The sequence below is a fragment of the Acanthamoeba castellanii genome, assembly GCF_000313135.1.
Source record: "Acanthamoeba castellanii str. Neff unplaced genomic scaffold scf7180000084582, whole genome shotgun sequence".
NCBI lineage: Eukaryota > Discosea > Longamoebia > Acanthamoebidae > Acanthamoeba > Acanthamoeba castellanii.
Window position 1 is genome coordinate 94,078 of NW_004457252.1, and position 24,682 is coordinate 118,759.

Sequence of the window (24,682 nt, forward strand, 5' to 3'; positions counted from 1 at the left end):
CCCCAACAGTCAGTCGATAGCTTCCGCCAAAAAGACCGCACGCCCGCGCGCGAGGGAGAGAGAGCATCACGGTGCGACACGGGGACGAGCGTACTGGCACGCGGGAGATCAGGATCGGTTTGCTGCATCGGCGCCAGCTGAAGGGAGAGAACATGTGGCCGTAGTGGCGCTCGCGCCTTGAAGAGGAACGACACCTCGCACTGGCCGTAGGACCTCAGCTGCCACAGCCCGAGCCCCTGCAGGATATCAAACAAATCTGCGCATCACGTAACCCATGGGTTGGTTGGTTGGTTAGCTCACTACCGGGGCCGGCCGCCAGTGCGAGCTGGAGGCTGTGTGGCCAACAACGACTTTCGTTCGTACCTTGCTTTTCCTCCGTGTGGCGGCGGACGAGCGCCAGCCTCTCTTTCGCCGCTTCCTTGTGCTGCTCGATAAGGACAGCGACTTCCTCGTGTTCGGCTTGGAGGTGTTGGATCTGCAGATGAAGGGAAGAGCAAGGGAGGGGAATGAGACCCTCCTCGAGGCACGCGAGTCGCGCAGGTGGTTCATCAGGTGGGTGACGCATAGGCGTACGTGCAGCTGCAGCGCAGCGTTGAAGCTTTGCTCCACGTCGTTCGACCAAAGCTGGACCACCGACTGGGCCTGGATGACGGACTTCTTGGTGACGGCCCTGGAGAGATCTGATGAAAAAGGGAGGAGTCGACACGCGCCGACCAACCCTGTAAGCGAGGCTGGCCGTGCAGAGCATTACTACCAACGTTGTAGTAGTCGTAGTAGTGCGTACCCGCCGAAAGCTTGGACCTGCTGTTGGAGGGGATCTGGTCTTCCAGCTCCTTTGCATGAAGCTCTGTGGGCTTGGTGAGCTCGGCCAAGGTGTCGCAGCCCTGAAGTGAGCAGCATATCCCCCCCACACTCTCCGGTCAGTCTTCTTCGCCTGCTCACACCCGCAGGGACCGATCGCCGCACAACACTGCGTAGTGCATGCGCGCGGCCAACGTGGAAGCAAGCGCAGGGGGGGTGGAGGAATGCGAACCCACTGCTTTCTCTCGACCTCGGGCAGCAGAATGGCGTCTCTTAGCTTGGCCCGCAGCAGACAGTCTGGTCAGCCAGGCGCCCGCCGCCGCCACATAAAAAAAACGATTACACGAAACTCGGTGGGTGAGTTCAACGGTGGGTGCCCACGACTGTACGCACACACGAGAACAATTCTCGTGGCCGCGAAGACAAAGAGGCGCGTGGGGGGAGCGCACCTGGAGAAGAGGGCAACGAGCTCGTGAGGTCCATGGTGGCCTCCATCACGGCGGTGAGGTCCATCGTGGCGTCGCATGTGGCGGTTTCCTCTTCGCCCACGCCTGCTGCCACTTCTTCGTCTTCGTCTTCGCTGTACGCCGATACGCGTCGCTTGGCGCGGTGGTTGGTGCTGGTCATGGTGAGGTCCATCGTGTCGTCGGTGAACTGCGTCTCGTTGTTCTGGTGCGCTCGCCTTCCCGCGTCTTCTTCCCCCGCGCGCTGTCCCTCGAGGTCGTCTTCGTCGCGGCGGCCGTGGTGGTCGAGAACAGAGGTGAGGTCCATGGTGGTGCCCAGCAGGAGAGTGTGTTCGGCCGCGGCGTCCTTCTTCCTGTCGTCGTCGTCGTCTTCGTTGCCGTTGTCATTGTGCACGATCATCGCTCGCAAGTCTACGTCGGGAGCGGAGAGTGTCATGTCCATCGTCGTGTCGAAAACGAGGGTACAGTCCTCGGGCAGAGAAGAAGACGAAGAAGAGACGGACGCCCTCCCGCCGATGCTTGGCCGCTGGCGGCCTTGCACTGACCGACGGCGGGCAAGGCGCCTTGGGGCGGGCTGCCTCTCTTCCGTCTCGTCCGCTTCACGCTTGCCATCGTCGGGAGGAGAGGAAGGGGAGGACCGGAACACGAAGGCGTCGGTGGCGATGCCCGTGAGGTCGAGAGACTCGTTGAGGATGATGGTGCGAGAGAGAGGAGGCGAAGAGGGGGAGTGCTGGCGGCGAGGCGGAGAAGAAGAAGAAGAGAGGTCGTCCGCGATCGCCACCTGGGTCAAGTCCATGGACTCATCGAGGAACCGGCGAGTGAGGTCGCCAGCAGCCCCGAAGCTGCTGCGCGACGATGGTGTGGTGTAGAAGGAGCCCATGCTATCGTCGTCGAGGGAGGAGTGGAAGGACCCCTTGAGGGGCATGGTGAGCACCTCGTCTTCGAGAATGGCCTGCGCTGCCGTTGTGTTGGCGCTGCCGCTCTTCATGCTCGTGCGGCGCTCCTCGAGATGTTGCTGGGAGCTTGGTTCTCCTTGTCCTCTACTTCCTCCGTCTCCTCGTCGCGCTGCCGCCGCGGGCTGGTGGAGGTGCGCTTCCTCGTAGGCAGGGGAGATGAGGGCATCGCCTCATTTTTGTTGAAGAATTTGCAGTTGACCTTGCTGGAGAAACTCACCCGGCGGGCCTTGTTGGACTGTAGCCCCCCTTTCTTCAAGATGGAGTCGCGCCTCTTGTTGCGGGACTGCATGGCGTTGATGATGGGTGCCAGATGAGCTCAATTCGTGGATGTGATCGAAAAACGGTTTGTGGCGGGAGAACCGTTCTTCTTTCGCGCCCAAAAGTTCGCGCCAAAACTTTTTTGTCGACGGGCACGTTGGTGGGTATGTACATTGAACAAGAAGAGAGTTGTTGCGATGGCCTGATGGTCTTGGTCTTGGCAAGATCAGCTGGCGGCGGCAGAGACGGAGAGTAGGGTTGCGTGGGCCTGGTCGCGGCGCTGCGAGAGCATGCGCGAGGCCAACGGGGAGAGACGAGAGAAAAGGGGCAGCACGGCGTCCCCGAGCTTGACCCACAACACCGCCGCCACGTCCGTCGACGCCTTCCGAACCTCAACGCGGGAGTCGTCCATCCCCTGAACGCGCAGACAGATGAGAATGGAAGGAAGTCGGGAAGACATGACGTAGGCAGGGCCACATGAAGGTGCAAGTACCGTAAGCACGGCGGAAATGAGGGTGTGAAGGCTTGTGACGTCGAGTTCAACGACGCGAGGCAGGAGCAGCAGAATCTGGTGCATGACCGAGAAGACGTACTGACGATCTTCGTCGATGGCCAACAGTCCGACCGCTGCGCGGGCCAAACGAGGAAGGCTGTGGGGCTGGTGCAGCAGTGGGGAGAAGGCCTCGAGTGCACGTCTCGCCGCCTGTAAGACAGCACAAAGAAGGAAGGACTAGTCAGCAAGCAGAGTCGGCAGTGCTTGAAGGATGGGGGACGATGGGGTTTCAACTTACGAGCATGCGCCCGTTACGGGAAGCTATCACGATGCAGGTCAAAGTGCGCTCGATGCAGTCCTGCGCGGATTCTTGGAGGCTAGCCCTCGCCTGGTGAACCGCTTCTTCGAGAGGTGCTGCGGCAGGCAGCTGGACCAGGATATCCAACGCAGCATCGAAGACTGCCTTGTGGGGACTCACGTCGAACGCCGGCTCGTCGTCTGCGGGGCCTGGGGCGAAGCCGGTTTGGTCCTCTTCGATATTCATCGGCTCTACGGAAGCCGATGGACCGGGCACCACCTTTTCGAGCTCCACCGGTGGCGAAGCTTCAAACGACGCACGCGGGGAGAGCGCTGGGCCTGTAGGTGTTGGAGATGGGACTACCGGGGAGTCCAGAGCCGGTTCACTCTGTGAAGGCTCGTTCAAGTCGGACCCTGATGAAGAAGAGCGACCGCCGCGGGTAAGTAAGCTGATTATGGATGGATGGACGGATAGATCGATAGATGGGGGAGAGTAAGAGGAAGGCGGGGGATGCATTTATACATACCGCTAGGAGGAAGTTCGTTTTCCAGCTGCTTCGCCTTCACAAGATAGAGCATCGGAATGGGGGCTGTGAGGTGGCCGGACTCGGCTTCCCAGTCGGTGCTGAGAGGCGCTGCGATCCTTTTCGCAGGAGGAGTGGACGGCGCTCTTGTGCCCGCCGCGTGACGAGCAAAGGGCTGCTGGGCGTGGTGACTCCGCGAATCGGTGGTCCCCGTCTTGTGGGCGGGAATGCGGGCAAGGCGCACGCGTTTGGCCTTGCTGTGTGCAGCAGTAGAAGCCGAGCCCAGCTCGCCATCGCCCGGTACGTCGACCGCGGGCGTGTGGGCCTGGTGGGCGCGTTTGGGTCCTTGTTCGGAGAGCAGCAGCGAAGGCCGATGGGTCGAGGTGCCCTGGTGCAGAGGCGTGGTCGGAGGAGCGGGGATGCGTTCCGCGCCGGCGAGAAGGGGAACGACTGCGGTCTCCTCGCTGCGTTCCACAGGGATTCGGATCGCAGGGGTTGGCGGCAGCGCCTTGGGTTCAGGAACGAGCACACGAACGGGCGGCCGATGCTCCACGAGGATCACGTCCTGGGGTACGGCCGTGTCGGTCTGGACGGAAACACGTTGTGCCTGTTGGATGCGCGCCTTCAAGCTCTCGGGCTGCTCACGCTTGACTGCAGCCGTCGCCGCCCGTCGTTTGGTCGCAGTGTTGGAGTCGGCGAGGGACTTCTTCTTGGAGGCCGCGGCCTGTGCATCACGAGCGAGAGCACGCTGAATGGAAGAGTCGAGAGTCTCCTTCAGTGCTGCGGCGCGGTCATCCCAGTGCCCCGCGAATTGCTGGAAGCACGCGCGCGCCTGAGAGCGGGCCTCAGGCGATGCGTCGCTCATGCCTGCGCGTGGAAGATGCCAAGTGAAAAGCCCGGACCAAGAAAACAGTGTTAGGATTGCGTCCGTTCGAAGAAGTGAAGAGGAGGAGGAGGAGGAGGGGAACGTATACCTGCAACGATGGTTGAGGCGATTGAGTCCCTGTGCCGCTCCAGCGATTCTGTTGCGGCACGATCGAGGAGAAGGGAGAGGTATTCCATGCAGCGAGCGCGCTCCTTGGGGCCTTTGGCAGTGGTGGCCTGACTTAAGACTGCCTCAACTCCAGCCGCGGGAGAGGCGTGCTCCATCACCTTGAGGAGAGAGTCGTGCGCAGCTTGCGACATCACGAGGGTCTTCACTCCAGTAAGTCGTAGCAGCGGCTGGAAGAACAAGCCCACGAACGAGTCGAAATCTTCGGCGAGCGACTGAGCCAGCACGCCAACGGTCATGCAGATTTCCTTGATCACCTGGGAGCGGAGATCGTTGAGCTGCCCCCCCACCAACAACGTGAGCTTTTGATATCAACCTGAGGCAGGCCAAAAGAAGAGAAGGGCAACTTACCTGCGCTACCAGATGCTTCTTAATCTTGTCAAGACCGGTCGCGAAGCTGTCGTATTTCGAGGCCGTGGGGGCAAGTTCCTGGAGCTTGATCATGGCCTTGGTTCTAACATCCCAATCCGCCTCCTCGCCCTTGCTCAAGATGTCTCCGATTTCTATGACTTCGGCCAGTACCGCTGCACCATTCATCTGTGCGGGTTGAGGCGGGTAAGTGGGCACATAGGCATCGGTAAAGGAAGGCATCCACTCGCTCAAGATGGGACGTACGTTGAGTATGCTCCGTTGCTGTACCTTGTGGGTGTTGAATCGTTGGTGATTGCAACGTCCTACAACGCTCCCCTTTTTGGCGCCTTTTTTAAACGCTCTTTTTGGCGCCAAGAAAAAGGAGTAAGAAGCAGAAGAAATGGGGGAAAGAAGAAAGGAAAACGACTCGAACCTTTGATTGAAGTCTTGATGCAGCTGCGTCGCGCTACTCTACGGGTGGGTCCAGCTGTGACAACAGCACCACGCTCTGGCGGCCGGCAGTGGTGGTGTCAAGCACGACATAGCGGCAGCAGCAGCAATAGCCCTGCAGCATGGCCGCCGCAGCAGCAACGCGGCAGTAGCCTCGTGCTCTCCTCCTCCTCTTCCCGCCTCATCCGCCCCTCCTTCTTTTTGACCTGGGTCCACCGACGTACGTCTCCCGCTGCCACTCCTTCCGCACCACCACAACTCCCCGCCACACCACAATTTTCACCGGACCTACACAACGGACTCGGGCGCCACCCGCCGCGGTGTGGGCGATGTGCAGGGCAGCAACACAGCGAAGCGGAGGTGGCAGTCGAGCGCGTGCGGAACATCGGGGTGGTGGCACACGTGGACGCGGGCAAAACGACCACCTGCGAGCGCATGCTGCACTACTCGGGCGTAACGCGGCGCATCGGAGGTACCTTTCCGACCTTCCGACCCACCACCACCACTCTCGCTGTCAACAGCCATTCTCCCTTGTCGTGGTGGCTGGCTGGTGGGTCGTCCTCACGCACGCACGCGATCAGACGTGGATTCGGGCAACACGGTGCTGGACTTTATGAAGCTGGAGCAGGAGCGAGGGATTACTATCAAAGCCGCAGCGATCACCTTCAACTGGGAGGGCCACAAGATCAATCTCATCGACACCCCGGGTACCCGCGCACACAGGCCTTGGCCGCGCCTCCACAGCTCGCGCGCACAGTGACCACCGTCTGAACACACACAACGGGCGATGGGCGGCGTGGGCCTTTTTTGTTGAATGCAGGGCACGTCGACTTTATGTTCGAGGTCGAGCGTAGCGTGCGGGTGCTGGACGGGGCAGTGGCGATCTTCGACGGCGTGGCGGGGGTGCAGGCGCAGAGCGAAACGGTCTGGCGACAGGCGCGCAAGTACGGCGTGCCCGTCATCGCCTACATCAACAAGCTCGACCGCGAAGGCACCAACCCTCACCCCACACCGCGCCACGCCACGCCCAACGACCACCGCACCGTCTCCACCCCGTGTGTGGAGGAAATCGCCGCATTTTTCTGCTCAGAGTGGTCAGTTTCTCACACGTTCATCTTCGTGCACTTTTCTGCGGTGGGGCGGGCGGGCGGGCTTGGTTGGGGCCGACAGGAGCCAGTCTGGAACGGGCAGCCGACTCTATGCGTGTGCGGCTCGGGGCCAGGCCGCTGCTGCTGCAGCTCCCCTTGCCCACCACCCTGGTGCCCATCCCCGCCCGCTCGCCCGCCCAAATCTCCCGCATCTCTTCAATGCCGCGCGGGCACTGACGGCTGCGTGCCTGCTCGCCTCCCTCGCGCCAGGGAGTTCTCGAGGGCGTGATCGACGTCGTGGACATGCGAGTCATTCGCTGGACCGACCCGTCGGGCAAGGCGATGCAGGTGGTCGATCTCACGCCCGAGGAGCACCCGGGCCTCTATGCCAAAGCCCTGCAGGCTCGTGAAACGCTTCTCGAGCAGCTCGCCGACGCCGACGAAGCCATCATGCGCGCTGTCCTCGAGGTTCACCCACGCACACGCACACGCACACGCACACGCACACGCACACGGAGGAGGAGGACCGTGTGCGGCGCGCATATACAAGGCCAGCTCGTGTGACTGCGATCTATGCGGCTGGTGGTGGTGCATCAGGAGGGGGCGAGCGCGGAAACGGTCGCGAGAGAGCTGCTGCACGGAGCCCTGCGGCGAGTGACGCTGGCCGGGGAGGGGGTTCCCGTGGTGTGCGGCAGTTCGCTGCGGAACCGAGGCGTGCAGCCTCTCCTTGCCGCCATCTGCCGATACCTCCCCTCCCCCCTCGATCGCCCGCCCGTACGCGCCGTCGACATGGAGACAGGGCAACACATCGCCATCACTCCTGATGGACCCGACCTGTGCGCTCTCGCCTTCAAGGTACACACACGACACACACGACACACACGACACACGACACACACACGACACACACACACACACTTTTTACTGGCGGCGGCGGGTCCCGTGGTGCAGGTGGTGCATGACGTGCAGCGTGGGCTGATGGTGTATCTGCGAGTCTATTCGGGAGAACTCACTCCGGCAACCGAGGTCTACAACTCCACCCGCCAAGTCAAGGAGCGCGTCAGCCGCCTCCTTAACATCCAGGCCGACGACATGGTGCGCGCGCGCACCCGCTTGCAAGCCTCTCACGGCCACCGCGCGGGGGCGGGGGGCGGGCCTAACCCAGCAGATCGCCCCCTTTCTCTTATTTTTGTTTTGTGGCGCAGACCGAGGTGGGGCGTGTGGGGGCGGGCAACATCGTGGCGGCGCTCGGGTTGAAGGACACCTGCACCGGCGACACTCTCCTTGTGCCCGCCAAGGGCAACAAGAAGGCCCACAAGGGCCAACACGCCAAGGTAAGCCTGCCCCCTCTCCCCACTCCCTCACCCTACATGGGCTCACACGACACACACGACACACACGACACACACACACGCGGGCTGGGCGGCACGCGCAGGGGGGTAGGCTGCTGCTGGAGGGGATCGATCCACCTCCGCCGGTGTTCTTCTGCTCCATCGAGCCCGAGTCGCTGTCGGCACAGAAGGCCCTCGACGACGCGCTTGGCCTGCTGCGCAAGGAAGACCCCTCGTTCTCCGTCTCGCTCGACCCCGAGACCGGCCAAACCCTCCTCTCGGCCATGGGCGAGCTGCACCTCGAGATCCTCAAGTACTCCACCACCCACTCGCGGCGCGGGCTTGCTTTCTCGCTCGTGAGGCCGCTCCTCTGATTCGACGTCGTGTGTGTCGTGTGTGTCGTGTGTGTCGTGTGTGTCGTGTGTGCCGTGTGTCGTGTGTGTCGTGTGTGTGTGTGTGTGTGTGTCGTGTGTGTCGTGTGTGCATATGGAAGGGATCGCATTCTCAACCACTATCGCGTGGGGGCCCGCGTGGGCAACGTGCGGGTGTCGTATCGGGCGACGGTGGGGCGCGCGCTCTCGCATACCCTCGCCCGCGAGTACGAGATCGGCGGAGTCAAGCAGCACGTCGAGCTCACCCTCGACATCGAACCCACGGCCCGCGCCCACGGCAACGAGTACCAAGTACGCCAACGCTCCACTCATCCATCCACCCACCCTGCTCGTGCTCAACTCCGTGTGTGTGTGTGTGCGTGTGTTTGTGTGTGTGTGGCTGCGACCTGGGCAGAACCTGGCGGTGAGCGAGGCGTTGAAGGGGGCAGGGGCCAAGGAGAGCCAGGCGCTGGAGCAGGCCCTGGCGGAGGGAGTGGCCAACGGGTGCCGGTCGGGCCTCTTCTTTGGGTTCCCGCTCGAGGACGTGCGGGTGGCAGTCACCCACCTGGCCGTCGACCCGGGGGTCAGCCCGACCGCTCTCAAGGCCGCCTCCGCCGACGCAGTCAAGCAGGCCGCTCTCGCCGCCGACCCCACGCTCCTCGAGCCCATCATGAAGGTACCCTACCACACGACACACACACACACACACACACACACGACGCACATCATACAGGGCAATGTAGCAGCTCATGAGTGTGTTGTGTTGTGTGTAGCTGGAACTGATGGTGGACGAGAGTGCTCTGGGAACGGTGGTGGGAGACATGGCGTCCGGGCGACGAGGCATGGTGCGGGCGGTGCACGTGCTGCCCCACCACCGTCTGGTCGAGGCCGAGGCGCCGCTCAAGGAGCTCCTCGGCTACTCCACCCTCTTCCGCTCTCTCACCCGTGGGTCGGGCTCCTTCACCATGGAATTCCTCCGCTACGGTGCCCTTGCCCTCGCCCACATCAACCACCACCACGAAGGCTCATCCCCCTCTTCTCATTAGGCGACATGGGCGCCGCCGAGAGCAAGAAGCTGCAGGACGAACTGCGCCGCGGCTTCTAGAAGGCAACACAAAGAGAGCTTACAACAAACCAACGAAAACAGTTTATTTATTTATTTATGTAAGTGGGCACTGGGGGATTGCTTGGGGGGGAGGGAGAGAGATGGGGGGAGAGCTCATTCCTCCTCTTCTTCCTCCTCTTCCTCTTCCTCGTCTTCGTCGTCATCGCCGCGGTAAAAGTCAGAGTCGTCGCGGACGCGGAAGTCGGTGTCGATGTCGCGGCAGGAGGTGATGGCGAGGAGGAGCTTCTCGCGGAGCTCTTCGAGGGAGGCGTAGGCCGGCAGGTAGAAGGCGTTGAAGCAGGTGGAGGCCTTGGGGAGGCTGGAGCCGTACTGCCGGTTGATGACCATCAACTCGACGTCCGATCCGACACCGCGCGGCAGGCGTTCGCGGCCGCTCACGAAGCGCACGAACTGCGCGCGCTCCCGGTCGGTGAATTCGCGCAGCACCTGCCACAGCCACCGCACGGTCTCGTCGTTCTCGTCCCACCCGCTGTGCCGCGTGTGCGTCCGCAGAAAGTCGACGTCGATCTCGGCCTCGCTGCACAGCAGCTCCCGAGCCTCCCGCCACGTCAGCAACGACAGCGGCCCCGCCGGCAGCACGTCGGCGATGCCGCGTCGGATGGCTCGCACTTGCTCCGCGCCCTCGGCCAGCCGCGCCTGCACCACCAGCTGCACGTACTCGTCCCGGTTCGCAAACGTCACAGGCTCCTCCTCGCCTCCGTCCTATATATATATATATACAATTACCATTACATCACCACCAGCCACCAGCCACCACGACCACTGTCAGATCTGATCCAACACTACAGCACTACAGTACTACAACACGATGACGACAGCAGCAGCAGCAAACCTTGAGGGGGACCAGGGTGCCATCGGAGAGGACGGTGGTGAACTTCTCGAAGATGATGTCCTCGAAGGTGGCTTCGCTCAGGCCTCGGGCGCTGCGCAGCTCGTCCAGCGTTTGGCCGCAGTACTGGTCGATGCCTGTTCTCCGCCATCGCGAGAATGAATGAGTGAGCGGCATGTGTGGGGAGGGGGGCGAGGAGAGAGAAGTGAGAAGTGGGCCAGGCGTGCGCACCTTCGAGATCGGCGATGGTGGCCTGCTCGCCCACGATGCCCTTCCACACGATCGACGGGAAGTACAGGGGCAGCGGACACTGCAAGTGCCAAATCGATTACCAGCCCGTCAGCTGGCTGGGCTGGGGTGCTTGCTTGCTTGCTTGCTTGGGGGGGGGAAGCGAGGGAGGGCTACGTACGTGGGCGAGGTAACCGACGGCGATGAGGCGCCCGAGCCATTCGAACATGGCCAAATGGTTCTTGTGCGTGGCCGACGGGCGCGGGATGTACCCGTCCCTGTCACACACGCGGGAGATCACATCGCAGCGTCGGTATGCGGTCCCCACAGATATATGACACACACGCACACACACACGCGCGCGCGTGTGCGGTTGTGTGTGTCGCGTTGCAGGTCGGGTGTGGTGGTGGCGTGGGCAACGACGTACTGGTTGCTGCCCGAGGAGGTCTGGGCGTTGGGGCACGGGATGAAGAGGGGCAGGAGGCTGTTGGGGGACTGCAGCTCCTCGCAGACGTCCATCAACGCGTCTCGGAAGGGCCCCCCTGCGTCCTGGGCGCCTTCACCCTGCATTTTTGTATATTTTTAAATATATATTATAAATAGAATAAATGTTATAAATAAATAGCCACAGCCACGTCAGCAGATGTGTGCGGGGGAAAGAGGGAGGGAGAGGAGGAGCCGTTACCTGGAAGGCGACGGTCCAGGGGCGCTCGTTGGCGTCGGTGCTGCGCAACTTGGCGCAGTCCATGTGCTGGAGGGCGGCAAAGAGCTGATGGAACACCGTGTCCTCCATACGCCGCTCTGGACACGACACACGACACACACACACCACACCACACACACACAGGACACGGGCGAGGCGGTGGGTGACGAATGACACAGCTCCTCCGCGCGCGCGCGCGCGAGTGTGTGTGGTTCCCTCTCGTACGTGTCGTGCGTCGTGTGTGTCGTGTGTGTCGTGTGTGCATTGGGTACCTTTGGAGGGCTCGAAACGTCGCTTGACGATGACCTTCTTGGAGCCGCGCTTCTTGCGGGATTGGCGGGAGACGGAGGCGAGGAAGTCGAGTTTGAGGGCCGTGGGCAGGAGGTGCCGGATGGGGAGGAGGAGCGAGAGCGGGTAGGGCTCGCGCGGGCGCTTCCACGCGGCGGCGCCGGGCGCGGCGGACTTGTGGAGGGCGCGGAGGCGGAGGTGGAGGTCGAACAGCGGCAGGGCGCGGCCCACGACGGCGCTGAGGAGCCGTAGCTGGCAGAGCTCGTACCGCAGCCACGGGAGCGGGGCGTGCGTGGGGTCGAGCAGCGGATACCGCAGCAGCTCCTCGCGCGAGAAGGCCAGCTCGTGCGCCACGCTCCACGCCCACCCCATCGCCTCGTCGCCGCCGCCGCTACCATTGGCGCCGCCGCCGCTGTTGCGCGCCGCGCGCTCGTTGAGGAGGGCCATGAGCTGGGCCAGGACCTCGCCCCGCTGACCGACCTCCACGGCCCGGTGCCCGGCCACGAACGCGCGCATGTCTGCCGCCTTGCTCTCCACCCACGCCCGTCGGCCGTCGGCCGTCCAGCGCCGTACCACGTACAGCTTGAGCCAGCAGCCGCCGGTGGAGGCCGGCGAGCTACCGCTGCCGCCGCCCCCGTCGACGGGCCGCCACCGCACCCTCAGCCGCTCGCCGCCGGTCAACTCCCCGAGCCGCAGGAGCCCGGGCTCGGCCTTGAACAAGCCGCCCGCAAACTGATTCGACACACACACACACACACACAACACACACACACACACACACACACACACACAACCACAATCACAAGGGTTGGAGCCACCGCATGTTGTTCCGATTGAAGAGGAGGCGGCGTACGGTGGCTGATCGCGTGGGTCTCAAGGGGTGGTCGGGTTCATCGTCGTGGATGCCGTCGAGCGTGACGGCCTCAAGCGTGCCCTGCACGTGCTCGGTCCCTTCGAAGGCGTACAGGACGCTGACGTTCATGGCCCCCTCCTGCTCGAACACCTCCTCGTACTCTTGCCTGCGCACCCAATCAATCAACGCAGCGTGGTGGTGGTGGTGGTGGTGGTGGTGGTGGTGGTGGTGGTGGTGGTGGTGGACGTACCCGAGGGGGAGGTCTCGGCGTAGGTGGCGCGTGAGGTCGATCCATGCTTCCTCGAGCAGCCCGGGCGGTGGTTGGGCCACGGAGGCGGCAGAGGGTGGTGGTGGAGGGGTGGTGGTGGAGGGCGTGGTGGTGGTAGTAGCGGGCGAGGTCGGCGGCGAGGAGGGCGGTGGCGTGCCAGTTGGCGTCGGTGAGCTGCCACGCGGGGTCCGTCCACTCCTGGTCCCACACGTGCACGGCCTCGCCGGAAGGGGCCGCGTAGGGCGGGGGAAGCGCGGGCGACGAGATGCGGTGGAAGAGGGCCTGCGTCTCGATGGCGTACTTGCAGAACCGCGCCTTGGCCCAGTCCTCCTCCGAGAGCATACCGAACGAACGCTCCACGTTGGCCGCCAGCAGATCCTGGACGACCACGACCACGACCACCGACCACGATGAGTAGCTGCTCTATTCGTATTGTATGAGGGCGGTGGTGGTGGTGGTTGGGGGGGGGAGTAGTTGTAGTATTATTACGGTGAGCTGGTGGGGCGGCTGGTAGGACTCGGTGAAGGAGAAGAGCGACTTGGAGAGGGCCTCGGCCGGTAGGCTCCCGGCCAGCGTGGAACCGTACCTCTGCAGCACGTCCAGTGCCCCATCCTGCACACCACCACCACGAGCCGCCGCCGCCACCACCACGCCCACCGGTGCGGTCAGGAAAGAGGAGACCTACCTCCCCCCGCGCTTTCCCTCTCTCCCGACACATGACCCTCCAAAGGAAGCGGTGGCGGTAGGCACCAGAAACGGGAAAGCGGCGACGAGCGACTCACATCCGGGACCCGCACTCTCCACCGCCCGCAGCAGGCCCATGAGCAGCTGCACACGCCACCACCACCAGCAGCAGCAACCACACGACACACACGACACACACGACACACACGACACCGGTGGTACGTATACACAAGATGATGAGAATAGTGTGACTCCCGCCAGCAAGACGGGGCGGGGCGGCGGCGGGGTGGTGGGGAGAGGAGCAAACAGACCTGGGTGGTGTGGGAAAAGGGCAGGGCGCGCGGGAAGGCGAGGGCCAGCGTGTGGAGGATCCACGCGTGGAAGGACGCCGAGCGCTGCTGCTGCTCCCCGGGGGCGGTGGCGATGGTCGTATCCGTAGCAGCGGCCACGACCCCGACGAGGCCCTGCAGCAGGGTCGTCGTCGTGGCGGGGCCTGCTCCTCCTCCTCCCGGTCCGGCCTGATCGCCCGTCTCGCGCTGCTGCTGGCGACGAGCCACGGTTGCGGGGGTGAATTACGACCACGACCTCGACGACCACCACGACGAGGCCCTTTGCTTGTTTGGGGGTGGGGGGGGGCTTGGTAGGTACGTGGATGAGGCGCGGCTTTTTGGGCGGCGGAGGCAGCAAGGTGCCCCACGAGGCGGCGCCACGGCCCCGGGCTTCCTTGCGGAGGAGTGCGGCCACGCGCTGCGCCAACACGTTCAGCGCTCGCTGCCCCTGCCCCTGCCCTTGCCGCACGTCCGCCTGGACCCCGCCGCCGCCGCCGCCGTGAGTGGTGCATCATCATCATCATCATCCGCCGTGAGTGGTGCATCATCATCATCATCATCATCATCATCACGGATGAGCGCATACACCGCCAGCGTGGCGGCGGCGGCTGAGAGGAAGGGGGAAGGGTACAGGCGGGGGGAGGAGCGGAAGGGTGGCGCTCTTGAATCGGTCGAAGGTGAGGCGCAGGAAGCGGAGCGCGCTGGCACAGTCGGTCCCCCCGACGAAGAGGTCGAGGGAGAGGTCCTCCTCCTTCTCCTGCAGCATCCACGCCAGCGCGAGCTGATGTTCGTAGTGGTACGCCACCTCGTCCTCCAGGAGCGCCCCTGCTCGCCCCACGACCACGACCACGACCACACACACGACACACGACACACGACACGACACACGACACACGACACACGACACACGACACACGACACACAATGCACGCACGCATGCAGAGAGAACAAGAGCATCGGGTCAGGAGAGAGAGACCCAGCCCTGGCACGAGGGCGTGGTCCGGTACCGTATTTGAAGAGGCGGGGCGGCGTCAGGGATGCCCGCAATGCCGCGTAGGTCTCGTCGTCCGCATCCACGCGCGTCAGGCACCTGACGGGATACCTGCGCGAACGCGAGCCCCCCCCCGGTGGGGTGAGAATGGGCCACAGACAGAAGCAGGAAAAGGAGGAGGCGGAGGAGGCGCGCACCAGAAGGTGGCTTCAGCCGCAGTGTCCGGCAGGTAGCACCTGAGGAGGGCGCGATCGTCCGAGTCCACCGATGGCCGGTCAATCGCTTCCACCTCTGATGATCACACACATTGAAACCCGCACGCACGCACGCACGCACGGCAGATGTCGGTGGTTAGCGACGCCAGCGGCGGTGGCTGCGGACAGAAAGAGGCACGCACGGCAGGGAAGTCGGGCGTCCAGGGCGCGCGTCACGACGTGGGAGAAGCGCAGGTCGACGTCGGCGGAGGCCAGCCACAGCAGCACCGTGTCCCGCACCCGCACTTGCTCTGCCCCCGACCCCGCCCCCGGCGGCCGCCGCCACTCCGCTTTGTGGCCGCGCCATCCGGTGATCGTGCCCACTGCTGCCCCCCCCAAACACCCCAATTAGTGCGGCGGTAGCGGCGGCGGCGGCGGAAGCTGAGCCGTACGGCGCAAGGCGGAGGCGGAGGAGTGAACGGCGGCGCTGAGGAGGTGGCGCAGGATGGGGCTGGCCGATGGGGGCGTGGGGAGGAGGAGGAGCTGGTGGCGGAGGTGGGTGTGGAAGTCGAAGAGGAAGGGGAACTGCCCGAAGTTGGAGACCAGCTCGGCGCCCTTGCTGCGCACGCGGAGCATCGGGTGGATGGCCGGGCGATGATGGTCCCGTTGCAGCTCTTCTTCAGTAGAGCCCTCGGCCGCCGCTGCCGCCTGGCGGAAGGAGGCGGGCAGCGGCACGGTTCCCACCACGACGCCGTCGCGGGTGAAGAAGATCGAGTGGTCGGCGCGATTCCAGCCGCACCCGAGGATGTCGCCCCGGCGGAAGGGCAGGCTGAACAGCTCCTTCTCCACCGTCAGCTTCCTCTCACCTTCCGCCACCACCACCTCTGCCACCACCGGCGGCGGCGGCGGCGGCGGTTCACTGCTCTCCGCTCCGGCTCCGGCTCCTCCGTCGGAGGTGGAGGGCAAGCTTGCGGCCTCCTCGTTTCCGTCGCTGTGCTCCGGAGCCGTCACGTCCATGGCGTCGGTCGCCGGTTGCGTGACGCCGACGTCGGCTGAAGAAGCGCCGGCGCCACTCAACGACGGAGACGGAGCTGCGGCAGGGGTGGCTACCACAGCGGGGGCGATCGAGGCCGTCGCGCGGAAGCCCGTGGCTCGCCACGTCACGAAGGCCTCCACGAGGCGGCGCGAAGAGGCCGTGGAGAAGGCCGAGGCCGAAGAGGCCGAAGAAAAGCTAACTCGGCGCACGAGGCCGAGGCCGAATTCGAGGAGGTGCGGGTGGGCGCCCTCCTCGCGCACGGCCACCTCAAAGTAGAAGGCCGGCAGGTCATCCACAGGGATCGGGTGGCGGGCCAGCACGCAGGCGGGCTGGAGGTCGGGCAGGGGCAGGGGCGCGTCGTCGTGGTCGGGGAGGGAGAAGATGGCCATGTTGGTCCCGCACTCCTTCACGCGCAGCCCGCCGTCGGACACGACGAACGTGTCGCTGGCCCACCCGCACGGCAGGCGCAGCAGGGGTCGCGCCACGCCCGAGCGGGTGGAAGGGCAGCCACGCGCTCCATTCGCGCCCGCCCGGCCCGCCCAGCTCGAACAGGTCGGCGTGCACCCGGCTCAGCTCCAGCTCCCACTCCTCGGCCTCCATGCCCGCCACGCGCTCTCGCAGCGGCCCGCGCTTCGGCCCGCCCGCCGCAGCGCCGGCGGCGGAGGTGGTGTTGACGCGACGCGAGGCGTGGTCGAGGGTGGCTCGTACGAGCTCGCGCACGACGCCGCCCTTCATTCGCGGCGCCGTTGTAGCCTCCGACGGCGCGTCTGGGCGGGGAGACACAGATGCTGCGGCTGCTGCAGTGGCGCCCCACACGCGGAGGGCGCGGAGGGAGAGCGAGCGCAGCTGGCGCCACACCAGCGACCACCACGGGGCAGGCCCAGAAGAGGACGCGTCCAGGTGGGAGCGCCCCGTGCGGACGAACACCGAGAGAGCCGCGATCAGCTCCTCGTCCATATCCCACGCCCACAGCGCATTGTCCTACACACGACACACACACGACACACACACCACGACACACACACACACACACACACACACACACACACACACACACACACACACACGAGAGGGAGAGAAGTGGGAGAGAGAGAGAGAGTATGTCAGCGTCGTTGCAGGGAGGGCTTGGGCTTGGGGGCAAGAGAGGAGAGGGGGGAGTTGACCTCGACCAGCAGGAGGTCAGTGTCGGCGAGCACTTCGCAGCGGGGGCGGGCGTCCGTGGGAGACGAAGACCACTCCACGAGCCACTTGCCGCCGGCGGACCGGCCCACAATGGTGCCGCCCCTTGCCTGCTCACGCCAGCAGGCCCCGCACGCACCCGCAACCAAGATTGCAAAAACACACAACCTACGATTAACACACACAACACGACACACGACACACAGTAGCGCCGGGGGGGGGGCGACCTGAGGTGCGAGGGTGGAGTCAACGCCGTCGGGTTCGCGCAGCCGCACGCGAGCGCCGGGGGCGAGGCCGCGAGGTCCCCCCACCACCGAGAGGGCGCCGAAGGCCTGCCACAGCCGCCTGGCGGGTGGCAGTGATGGTGGGCGGTGCGTGAGAGAGGTTGAGATGAGATGTAATGCCCCCCCCCCAATGTGGTGGTGGTTGGGGGTGGGTACCGGTGGAAAGCGGGAGAATTGATGTGGGCCGCTTCCGCCGCCGGATCATCGGAGGAGGCGGGGACGAGGCAGAGGTCATCGACGAGGCGCGGTAGATCGAGGATGGCAGCCCGCACGGCCTCCCGCAGGACGCCACTCCACGCGGGTACCGAGGGCGAGCACAACTGACGCACCACGCGCGCCACTGCCGGCCAACATGGAATAGCATCGATACACGGTGGTGGGGCGGGGCGGGGAGGGGGGTTGAAATGGGTCAATGGTGGGTGGGTGGGTGGAGCCCGCGAAATTGAGGGAATTGGGCGGGGTGGTAAGTACGCTCGTTGGTGAGGAGCGCGAAGGTGGAGGGGGGCGGATGGTAGCGCAGGGCGGAGCGGAAGGCGCGATGGGGGAACGCCCACCCGCACGCCGCGGTCCCACCGAACCCGCTTCCGCCCCCTGCGCCTCCTCCTCGGGCGCCCGCAGCCACCGGGCCGGCGCCTCCCTGCATTGCACGCCCCACCACCACCGCCCACCAATCAGTCACGAGAGTCATTGTTTTAGACGAAAACGGGACGTATGGCAAGCACGCGAGCGCAGGCGGGGGGCGGGGCGGGGCGGACGTACGAAGTTGAAGACCTGGGGCGGTGGAGGCTCCAGAGTGGTAAGCAACGGTGACGGCGAATAGGCGGGCGACTTGGGCGAGTAAGAGGGCGACGAGGGCGAGTAGGAAGGCGACGATTGGGCGAGTAAGAGGGCGACGAGGGTGAATAGGAGGGCGACTTGGACCCTTGATGCGACGCCGGCTGCTGGGCAGGGACAGCTGCGTTCGAATGCATGAGGCTGGTCAGCTGCTGGAAGGGAGACCATCGAGGCGCGCCGGCACACCAGAAAACACACAAAAACACACCGCACGCGCACGCGCGCACGCACGTACCACCATCGCCACGAATGGAAGGCCGGTAGTCGTAGAAGCTGCGCAAGTCGGCGGAGAGGGAGGGAAGGCGCGTGGGGAGGTAGGGGAGCGGACACCCGATGGCCTCCAGCAGCACGACAGCTACGGGTGGCACCTCGTCCTCCTCTTTTTTCTTAGGGCTCTCCTCGGCGCGCCCCATCATGGGCTCGCTCGCGGCGCCGCCGGGGGGGCCGAGCGGGCGAATGGCGGAAGGGGGTACGAAGCGAAGCAGGCGAGGGAGGAGGGCGAGTGCGAGGGAGGCCATGTCGGGGGTGCCGCGCCGCGCCGCCCCCACGAGGCACTCCATGAGCGGGGCCGGGTCGGGGCTGAGGACCGACTGCGCGCACGAGGAGAAGACCGGCTCGGCGAGTGCGAGCGTGCGCACCCACTCGAGCGCCTCCAGAGCGGCCTCGCGCTTCTCGGCCCATTGCTCCACCTGCTCCCGGCTCAGGTCCCGATGATGCCACGCCTCGACGCCCTCTTCCTCCTCGCCCGCCGACACGCGTGCCACCTGTGTCACACGCAGAGGGGGTTGAGACGGGCGTGTCTAATTAGATAGATAGATAGATAGATAGATTAGATAGATAGATAGATAGATAGATAGATAGATGGAAATAGCTAACAAATGGGGGAGTAGTAGGGTAGGGTACCCATGGTCGAGTGACGGAAGCGGCGATGGAGGACGACGACGCCGAGGAGGAGAAGGAAGAAGAAGAAGTAGAAGAAGAGAGGGCGTTGAGGTGGATCCAGGAGAGGTAGGCCTGGAGGGCGCGGGTGAGGGCGTCGAAGGCGAAGCGCACGAGGCCCAGGAGGAGGCCCGCCTGCTCCGGGTTGTCGGCGGGCGACGGGGGCTCCAACTCGCTGGCCTGTCCGATGAGCAGCCGGAGCGTGCGGCACGCCACCGCCCGGACGGTCCGCAGCGACGGCGCCGGGGGCAGCGCGGGGCGGTCGCCCGGGTGCACCCGCAAGCTCTCGAGGGCGGCCAGCGCCGAGGGCAACAGCCTGGCCATGGGCGCGGCCCACCCGTCGAACAGCCGCCCGGCGTAGCAGAGGGCCAGCAGCAACAGAGGCAGCGAGTGCACGTCCAACGTTGACCTGCTTACAGCGGGTTGCACGCACCCACGCACGCACGAACACGACACACCCGCTTTTGCGTTGGCGACGACGACCCCAAATGCCGTGTGTGTCGTGTCGTGTGCGTCGTGTGCGTCGTGTGTGTCGTGTGTGTCGTGTGTGTCGTGTGTGTCGTGTGTGTCGTGTGTGTCGTACGGGGAGGCGGCATGGCGGGTGATGAGACCCACCAGGCGCACGCTGAGGCGCTCCATCTGCGCATTGATGGCGCCCAGCAAGGACTGGCCGGCTCCCTGTTGCGCGTTGGGGCAGGGCAGCCATGCACCATTCCACGAGTGAGCGTGCGCGCGCAGATGGAAAAACAGGTCAGCACCACCACCAGGCAGGCAGGCAGGCACAGAGGAATGGGGTTGTGGCTGCAGCCTGTCCGTACGAGCACGTTGCGGTGGTGCACCATCACCACGGGGGCGGGGGCGGGATGGCACCACAAGGCGCGGTAGAGGTGGTGCAGGGCCATCTCGCGGTGCTCGGACGGCTCGCCTTCTCCCGGCGGGGAATCGAGCATGGAGCACACGAGCCTCAGCGCCCGCTCGCGTCCACGCGCCCTGCAAATAATAATTTTTAAAATAAATTACAATAACAAAACAATAAATAAAACCACGGCGTGAGCGAGCGTACCGGACTTGTCGCTGCTGCAGGCACTGGCGGAGGGCGTCGACGTCGACGGCGTCGTCCTGGAGGAAGTTGGCCACCTGCTTGTCGAGCGAGGCCAGGGGCGAGTCGGCCGCGGACAACGCCGACGATGACGATGACGATAAGGAGGCCTTGGCCGATGGGAGGATGATCTTCTCGCGAAAGGTCTTCCACTTGTAGTAAATGGCCTGGAGCGTCTTCTCGGCCTTCTCCTTGGACTGCCGCTCCTGCGCCCACTCTGCACGCGTGGCCGCACGACACGACACGACACGACACGACACACGGCTCAGTGTGAGTGACATCGCAGAGTCGGTGGGGTCAGGGGTGCGCATACTGCCGAGGCTGTCGACGGAGGTGGAGCGGCTGAGGAGCAGGGACTGGAGGAAGGGGCGCGGACGGAGCTCGGCAGCGGCCCCCTCCCCGCCCTGCGAGGAGCCGGCAGCGGCGGCGGAGGAGGTAGTGGTGGTGGTGCTGCTGCTGCCCGACGACCCCGCGGGGGCCGCGCCCCGCTTCCGCTTGCTCGCCTGCCGGCGCGGGTAGGAGAACCCGTCGCCCGACGAATTGAGGCGTCCCATGAGGCCCCGCCTCCTCGCGCCTCCTCTGGACCGGCCCTCACCGCCGCCCGCGCTGCTGGCGGGCTCACTGTCCTGCTGCTGCTCCTGCTCCTGCTGCTGCTCCTGCTGCTGCGGCGGCGGCTGGGGCTGGGGCTGGGGCTGGGGCTGGGGCTTGCGTGAGAGGGGAGGGGAGGGCTGTGTTGTGGGGAGAGCGATCGAAGTCTGGAAGCGGAACGAGGCGAGTTGGCCCGCCCGCGTCGCCCCCGAAGCAGCGGCACCGCCGGTCGCGGCTGCGCCTGCGGCGGGAGCGGGAGCGGCGGTGGTAGCAGGGGTCGGCGGGGCGTGGTCGTTGAGGAGGAGGAGGAGCCCGGCCTCCGATTTGTGCTCGTGCAGCGCGGGGGTGAGTTCCATGAGGAACTCGATCTTACGCATGAGCGCGTCGGCAAAGTGTTCGGCCGCGGCGTCGTCGTCACCCTTGCGCTCCTGCACCTGCTGCAGCACCCACACCCGCACCTGCTCACGCCACACAACACACACAAGGCGTGCTCGCGCGTTAGCTACGACTACGATGACCACGTCCGCTACGACGCGGCAGCAGCGGCGGGAGGGGGAGGGAGCTTACCGAGTAGGCGGTGTCGAGGGCCTGCTGGAGGCGCGCGGAAAGGGACGCGGGCTTTGGAGAGGAGCGGCCCACGGTGGTCAGGTAGTGGCCCATGGTCAGCGCATCGCCCACCAGACCCATGTGCCACAGCAGGGCCGCCGTCACCGCCCTAAACCGCCAATCAACAATCAATCAACCAACCAATCGTCATTCACACGAAAACCACTGGCGAATTCATTGGGGGGAGGGGCAGATCAAGTACCGGAGCAGTCGATCTACGGTGGGGCCACCACGCCGACCGAGGGGCCTGGCGCGCAGGGCCTCCTCGAGCCACAGGGCCACCTCCGTCGCCGGTTTCGTGGGACCGACCTCGTCGGGTGCGGGCCGGGCCGCCCCTGTGTGACACAGCCGCCATCGCCGCCGCAGCCGCCACCGTCAGCACCCAACAAGGCAGGCCAGCCAGTGCGCCGGGGGGGGGTTGGCGTGGTGCGGTGCGTACCAACGAAGAGGGCGAGGAAGAGCCGGGCGGGGCTGAGGCCGGCCGTGGTGGCCGGTGGCGGGGTGAGGGGAAGTCCGCCGGCGAAGATGTCGGCCTCCAACCACTCGGCCAAGGCCTGCTCTTGCGCCGAGGGCTCGTCACCCGCCGCCAGATGCTCGATGCCCTGCCCAGCGTGATAAAAGAAATAGTAAATATTAAATATTAAATGACAAATAAATAATAATCACGACAAGGGGGGAGGAGGTGTACGGCGGCGATCATCTTGGCGGCCGCTGTGGTGAGGGAGGCGAGGAAGCCGCTGGTATCCCCAAAGCCCGGTTCGTTGGTGCAGTGCCTGGCACGTTCAATGCGAGAGAGAGAGAGAGAGAGAAAGAAGAAGAAGCGTGAGTGACCCGCTTCACACGGTCGCACATAAACACGAGACGAATCCCCAGAAGAAGATGGCGAGGAATGATGATGATGATGGTGATGGTGATGATGGCGGTACCGGAGGAGGAAGGCGTGCAGGGCGCGCAGCGGGCGCAGGAGGGTGGAGAGGGGTTTGAGGAAGAGCGGGCAGGCGAGCTGCTTGCGCGAGGCCAGGCGCAGGAAGGGGAGCAGCAGCTGCCCCGTGGCCGTCGCGTGCATGGCGGCCACGGCGTGGTGGACGCGGCGCGCCTCGGCCGGGGGGTCCTCTTCAGCCTCGGGCGCCGGAAGCGAGGCGGCGAGGGCCGAGAGGGAGGCCAGGGAGAGGGCGAGGAGGCGCCGCAGGTAGTGGTGCAGCTCGGCCTCCACCTTCAGCCGGGCGGCGTCGTCCCGCGGGAGGTCCCACTCGTTGTGGGGCGTCGTCGCCGCCGCGGCCGCCGTCGCGGGCTCTGTCGGGTGGGACCCGTAGAAGGCAAAGTAGGCGAGCGAGGCCGACGGTGGGGCCACCGCTGCTGGTGCGGTGGTGGCGGCGTCGGCGGCGGTCGCGGTGGCAGCAGCCCGAGGGGGCAGGGCGAGGGCGGTGAGCGCCCGGTGCTGGTAGAGCTTGAGGAACTGCAGGCTGAGCAACTCGGGTCCCACGGGCGACCAGAGGCACGCGGCCTCGGGCGTGGTAGGGGGCACGGCCCGCTCCATGTCGCGCGCCAGCAGAGTGAGGGCGGCCTCCACCACCGCGTTGCTGTTGCTGCCGTTGCTGCTGGCGCCCGCGGCCTCTTCCGCCTCTTCGGCCTCTTCCTTGTTGTCGCCTTCGGTCTGCATGTGGTCGCCCGCGGTGGCGCCACCCCGACTGAGACGCCTGCGGGCCGCCGGCGGCTGCGGCTGCTGAGTTGGGGAGAGGGCCGAGGCCGCCGGTGGTGGCCGGCTGTCGCTGCCCACCGCCACCACCAGCCCGGCGTCGGCGGCGCGGTCAACGGTGTTCTCTGCGTCGTCCGCGTTCTGGGCCCGCGCTTGGAGCGGCCGGCGGAAATCGCAGTCGCCAATCGTGGCGGTGGCGGTCGTCGCAGCCGCGGGAGGGGCCGCGGGGCACGCGAAGAGGGTGGCGTCGAGGGCACTGAGGCTGGTGCTGCAGGCATCGGCGAGGAACATGGTGAGCAGCAGCGAGTGTGCGCCCGCCTCGGCCTGCGTCGCCGCAGCGGACGGAGACGAGGAGGAGAAGGAGGAAGAAGACGAAGAGGGGCGGAGGAGGTCGAGGAGGAGGGCGGCGGTGGCGGGGCGGAACTCGGTCTGGAGGAGGATGGCCGCCGTTTCGGCCATCTGGCGGCCCACCGCGTGGAGGAGGTCCCGCGGCAGGCGGCTGCGGCGGTGGTGGTCCTCCTCCGATGCACCGCCGCTGCTGCTGCGCTCGTAGGCCTCGGCGAAGCGGTAGAGGGTGCGCAGCAGCTGGAGCGCCAACTGGGGCGAGCCCTCAGTGTCGCGGAGGGTGTCGAGACCGAGCACGTCGAAGGCGAGATCGCGCCGCAGGCACGAGGCCAGGTTGGCCCGCAGGATGCGGGAGAGGGCGAGGGCCAGGTACAGCTTCTCGGCCGGCTCCAGATGCCGAGCGAGGCCCAGGCTGGGCTCCTCCTGACGCGCCTTCCCTTCTTCACCACCAGCATCAGCATCTCCCTTTGCCTCTTCTGCGGCTGCGGCTGCGTGTGGCGACTGCAGCTCCGTTGTTTGGCCGTCTGCGCCCGCCTTGTCCTCGTCCATGGCCTCGCTCTTGGCGGCACTCGCGTTCGTAGCGGCCGCGGTGCTGGTCGTCGGAGGGCGCGGCGTGTTGCACATCTCGCAGGCCGAATTCGCGGGCACGTTGAGGTAGGTGCACGCCACGCAGCCCCACTCGGCCACGCCCGCCGCGGGCTCTGCCAAGATCGCAACGACCATGTCAGGTGCCGGTAAGCCACTCTCGCTCCAGTCGGGCGACCAACGACACACCACACACACACACACACAGAGAGAGAGAGAGAGAGAGAGACCAACGACACAGGAGAAGAGGTGGAGGGGCACCGTGGGCCGGGCGTAGGGCGGGTGACTTGTAGTGGTAGAGGTCGCGCAGGGAGAGGCCCTCCGCGGGGGGCGAGGGGCCGGCCTCGCGGCCGAACAGGTCGTCGGCCAGGAGCTTGAGGAGCAGGCACAGCGTGCGCGAGGTCTCGACACTCATGCACGTGACCGTCTCGTAGGCCAGGAAGACCTCCTCGTTGCCGGCCATGGCCGGCACGCTGTCGTGGTGGAGGCTGCCGCGATATCATGAAGGGGGAGGGGAAGGTTACTCGAACTGGGCCACGTATGTGAGTGGGGGGTGGGGTGGG

General features: G+C 65.5%; 3 protein-coding genes and 1 pseudogene across 3 annotated transcripts in view; 1 reads left to right on the plus strand and 3 right to left on the minus strand.

Annotated features, from left to right (window-relative positions):
- The window catches only part of ACA1_048440 (uncharacterized protein), a gene marked incomplete at both ends in the record, with an annotated part of 2,795 nt that extends 542 nt beyond the window's left edge, over positions 1 to 2,253 (minus strand). The window contains 6 exons of the mRNA XM_004333009.1: positions 95 to 256; positions 364 to 475; positions 574 to 680; positions 785 to 884; positions 1,034 to 1,098; positions 1,251 to 2,253. Coding sequence (XP_004333057.1) covers positions 95 to 256; positions 364 to 475; positions 574 to 680; positions 785 to 884; positions 1,034 to 1,098; positions 1,251 to 2,253 — 1,549 coding nt within the window. The remainder of the gene's footprint in view (positions 1 to 94; positions 257 to 363; positions 476 to 573; positions 681 to 784; positions 885 to 1,033; positions 1,099 to 1,250) is intronic.
- Positions 2,254 to 2,705: 452 nt separating this feature from the next.
- Positions 2,706 to 5,288, minus strand: ACA1_048450 (HEAT repeat domain containing protein; the record flags this gene model as incomplete). Its single annotated transcript, XM_004333010.1, has 6 exons — positions 2,706 to 2,894; positions 2,973 to 3,106; positions 3,288 to 3,575; positions 3,797 to 4,660; positions 4,768 to 5,122; positions 5,196 to 5,288. 6 exons carry the CDS (start codon positions 5,286 to 5,288, stop codon positions 2,706 to 2,708), a joined length of 1,923 nt encoding a protein of 640 aa, XP_004333058.1.
- A 357-nt stretch (positions 5,289 to 5,645) lies between these two features.
- Positions 5,646 to 9,540, plus strand: ACA1_048460 (annotated as a pseudogene).
- A 114-nt stretch (positions 9,541 to 9,654) lies between these two features.
- Positions 9,655 to 24,582, minus strand: ACA1_048470 (HECTdomain (ubiquitin-transferase) domain containing protein; the record flags this gene model as incomplete). The annotated part of the gene is made up of 44 exons (XM_004333011.1): positions 9,655 to 10,251; positions 10,394 to 10,527; positions 10,622 to 10,700; positions 10,800 to 10,896; positions 11,046 to 11,182; positions 11,304 to 11,419; positions 11,594 to 12,341; positions 12,463 to 12,628; positions 12,713 to 12,758; positions 12,793 to 13,108; positions 13,220 to 13,342; positions 13,481 to 13,558; positions 13,726 to 13,878; positions 14,063 to 14,218; positions 14,375 to 14,568; positions 14,751 to 14,833; positions 14,971 to 15,025; positions 15,132 to 15,314; positions 15,381 to 16,368; positions 16,403 to 16,945; positions 17,128 to 17,253; positions 17,371 to 17,488; positions 17,584 to 17,767; positions 17,899 to 18,064; positions 18,187 to 18,365; positions 18,497 to 18,599; positions 18,735 to 18,851; positions 18,900 to 19,025; positions 19,165 to 19,609; positions 19,784 to 19,878; positions 20,040 to 20,190; positions 20,264 to 20,516; positions 20,613 to 21,128; positions 21,261 to 21,345; positions 21,455 to 21,602; positions 21,696 to 21,828; positions 21,933 to 22,095; positions 22,182 to 22,266; positions 22,420 to 23,181; positions 23,271 to 23,445; positions 23,533 to 23,612; positions 23,661 to 23,688; positions 23,720 to 24,235; positions 24,381 to 24,582. 44 exons carry the CDS (start codon positions 24,580 to 24,582, stop codon positions 9,655 to 9,657), a joined length of 9,948 nt encoding a protein of 3,315 aa, XP_004333059.1.
- Positions 24,583 to 24,682: the final 100 nt, after the last annotated feature.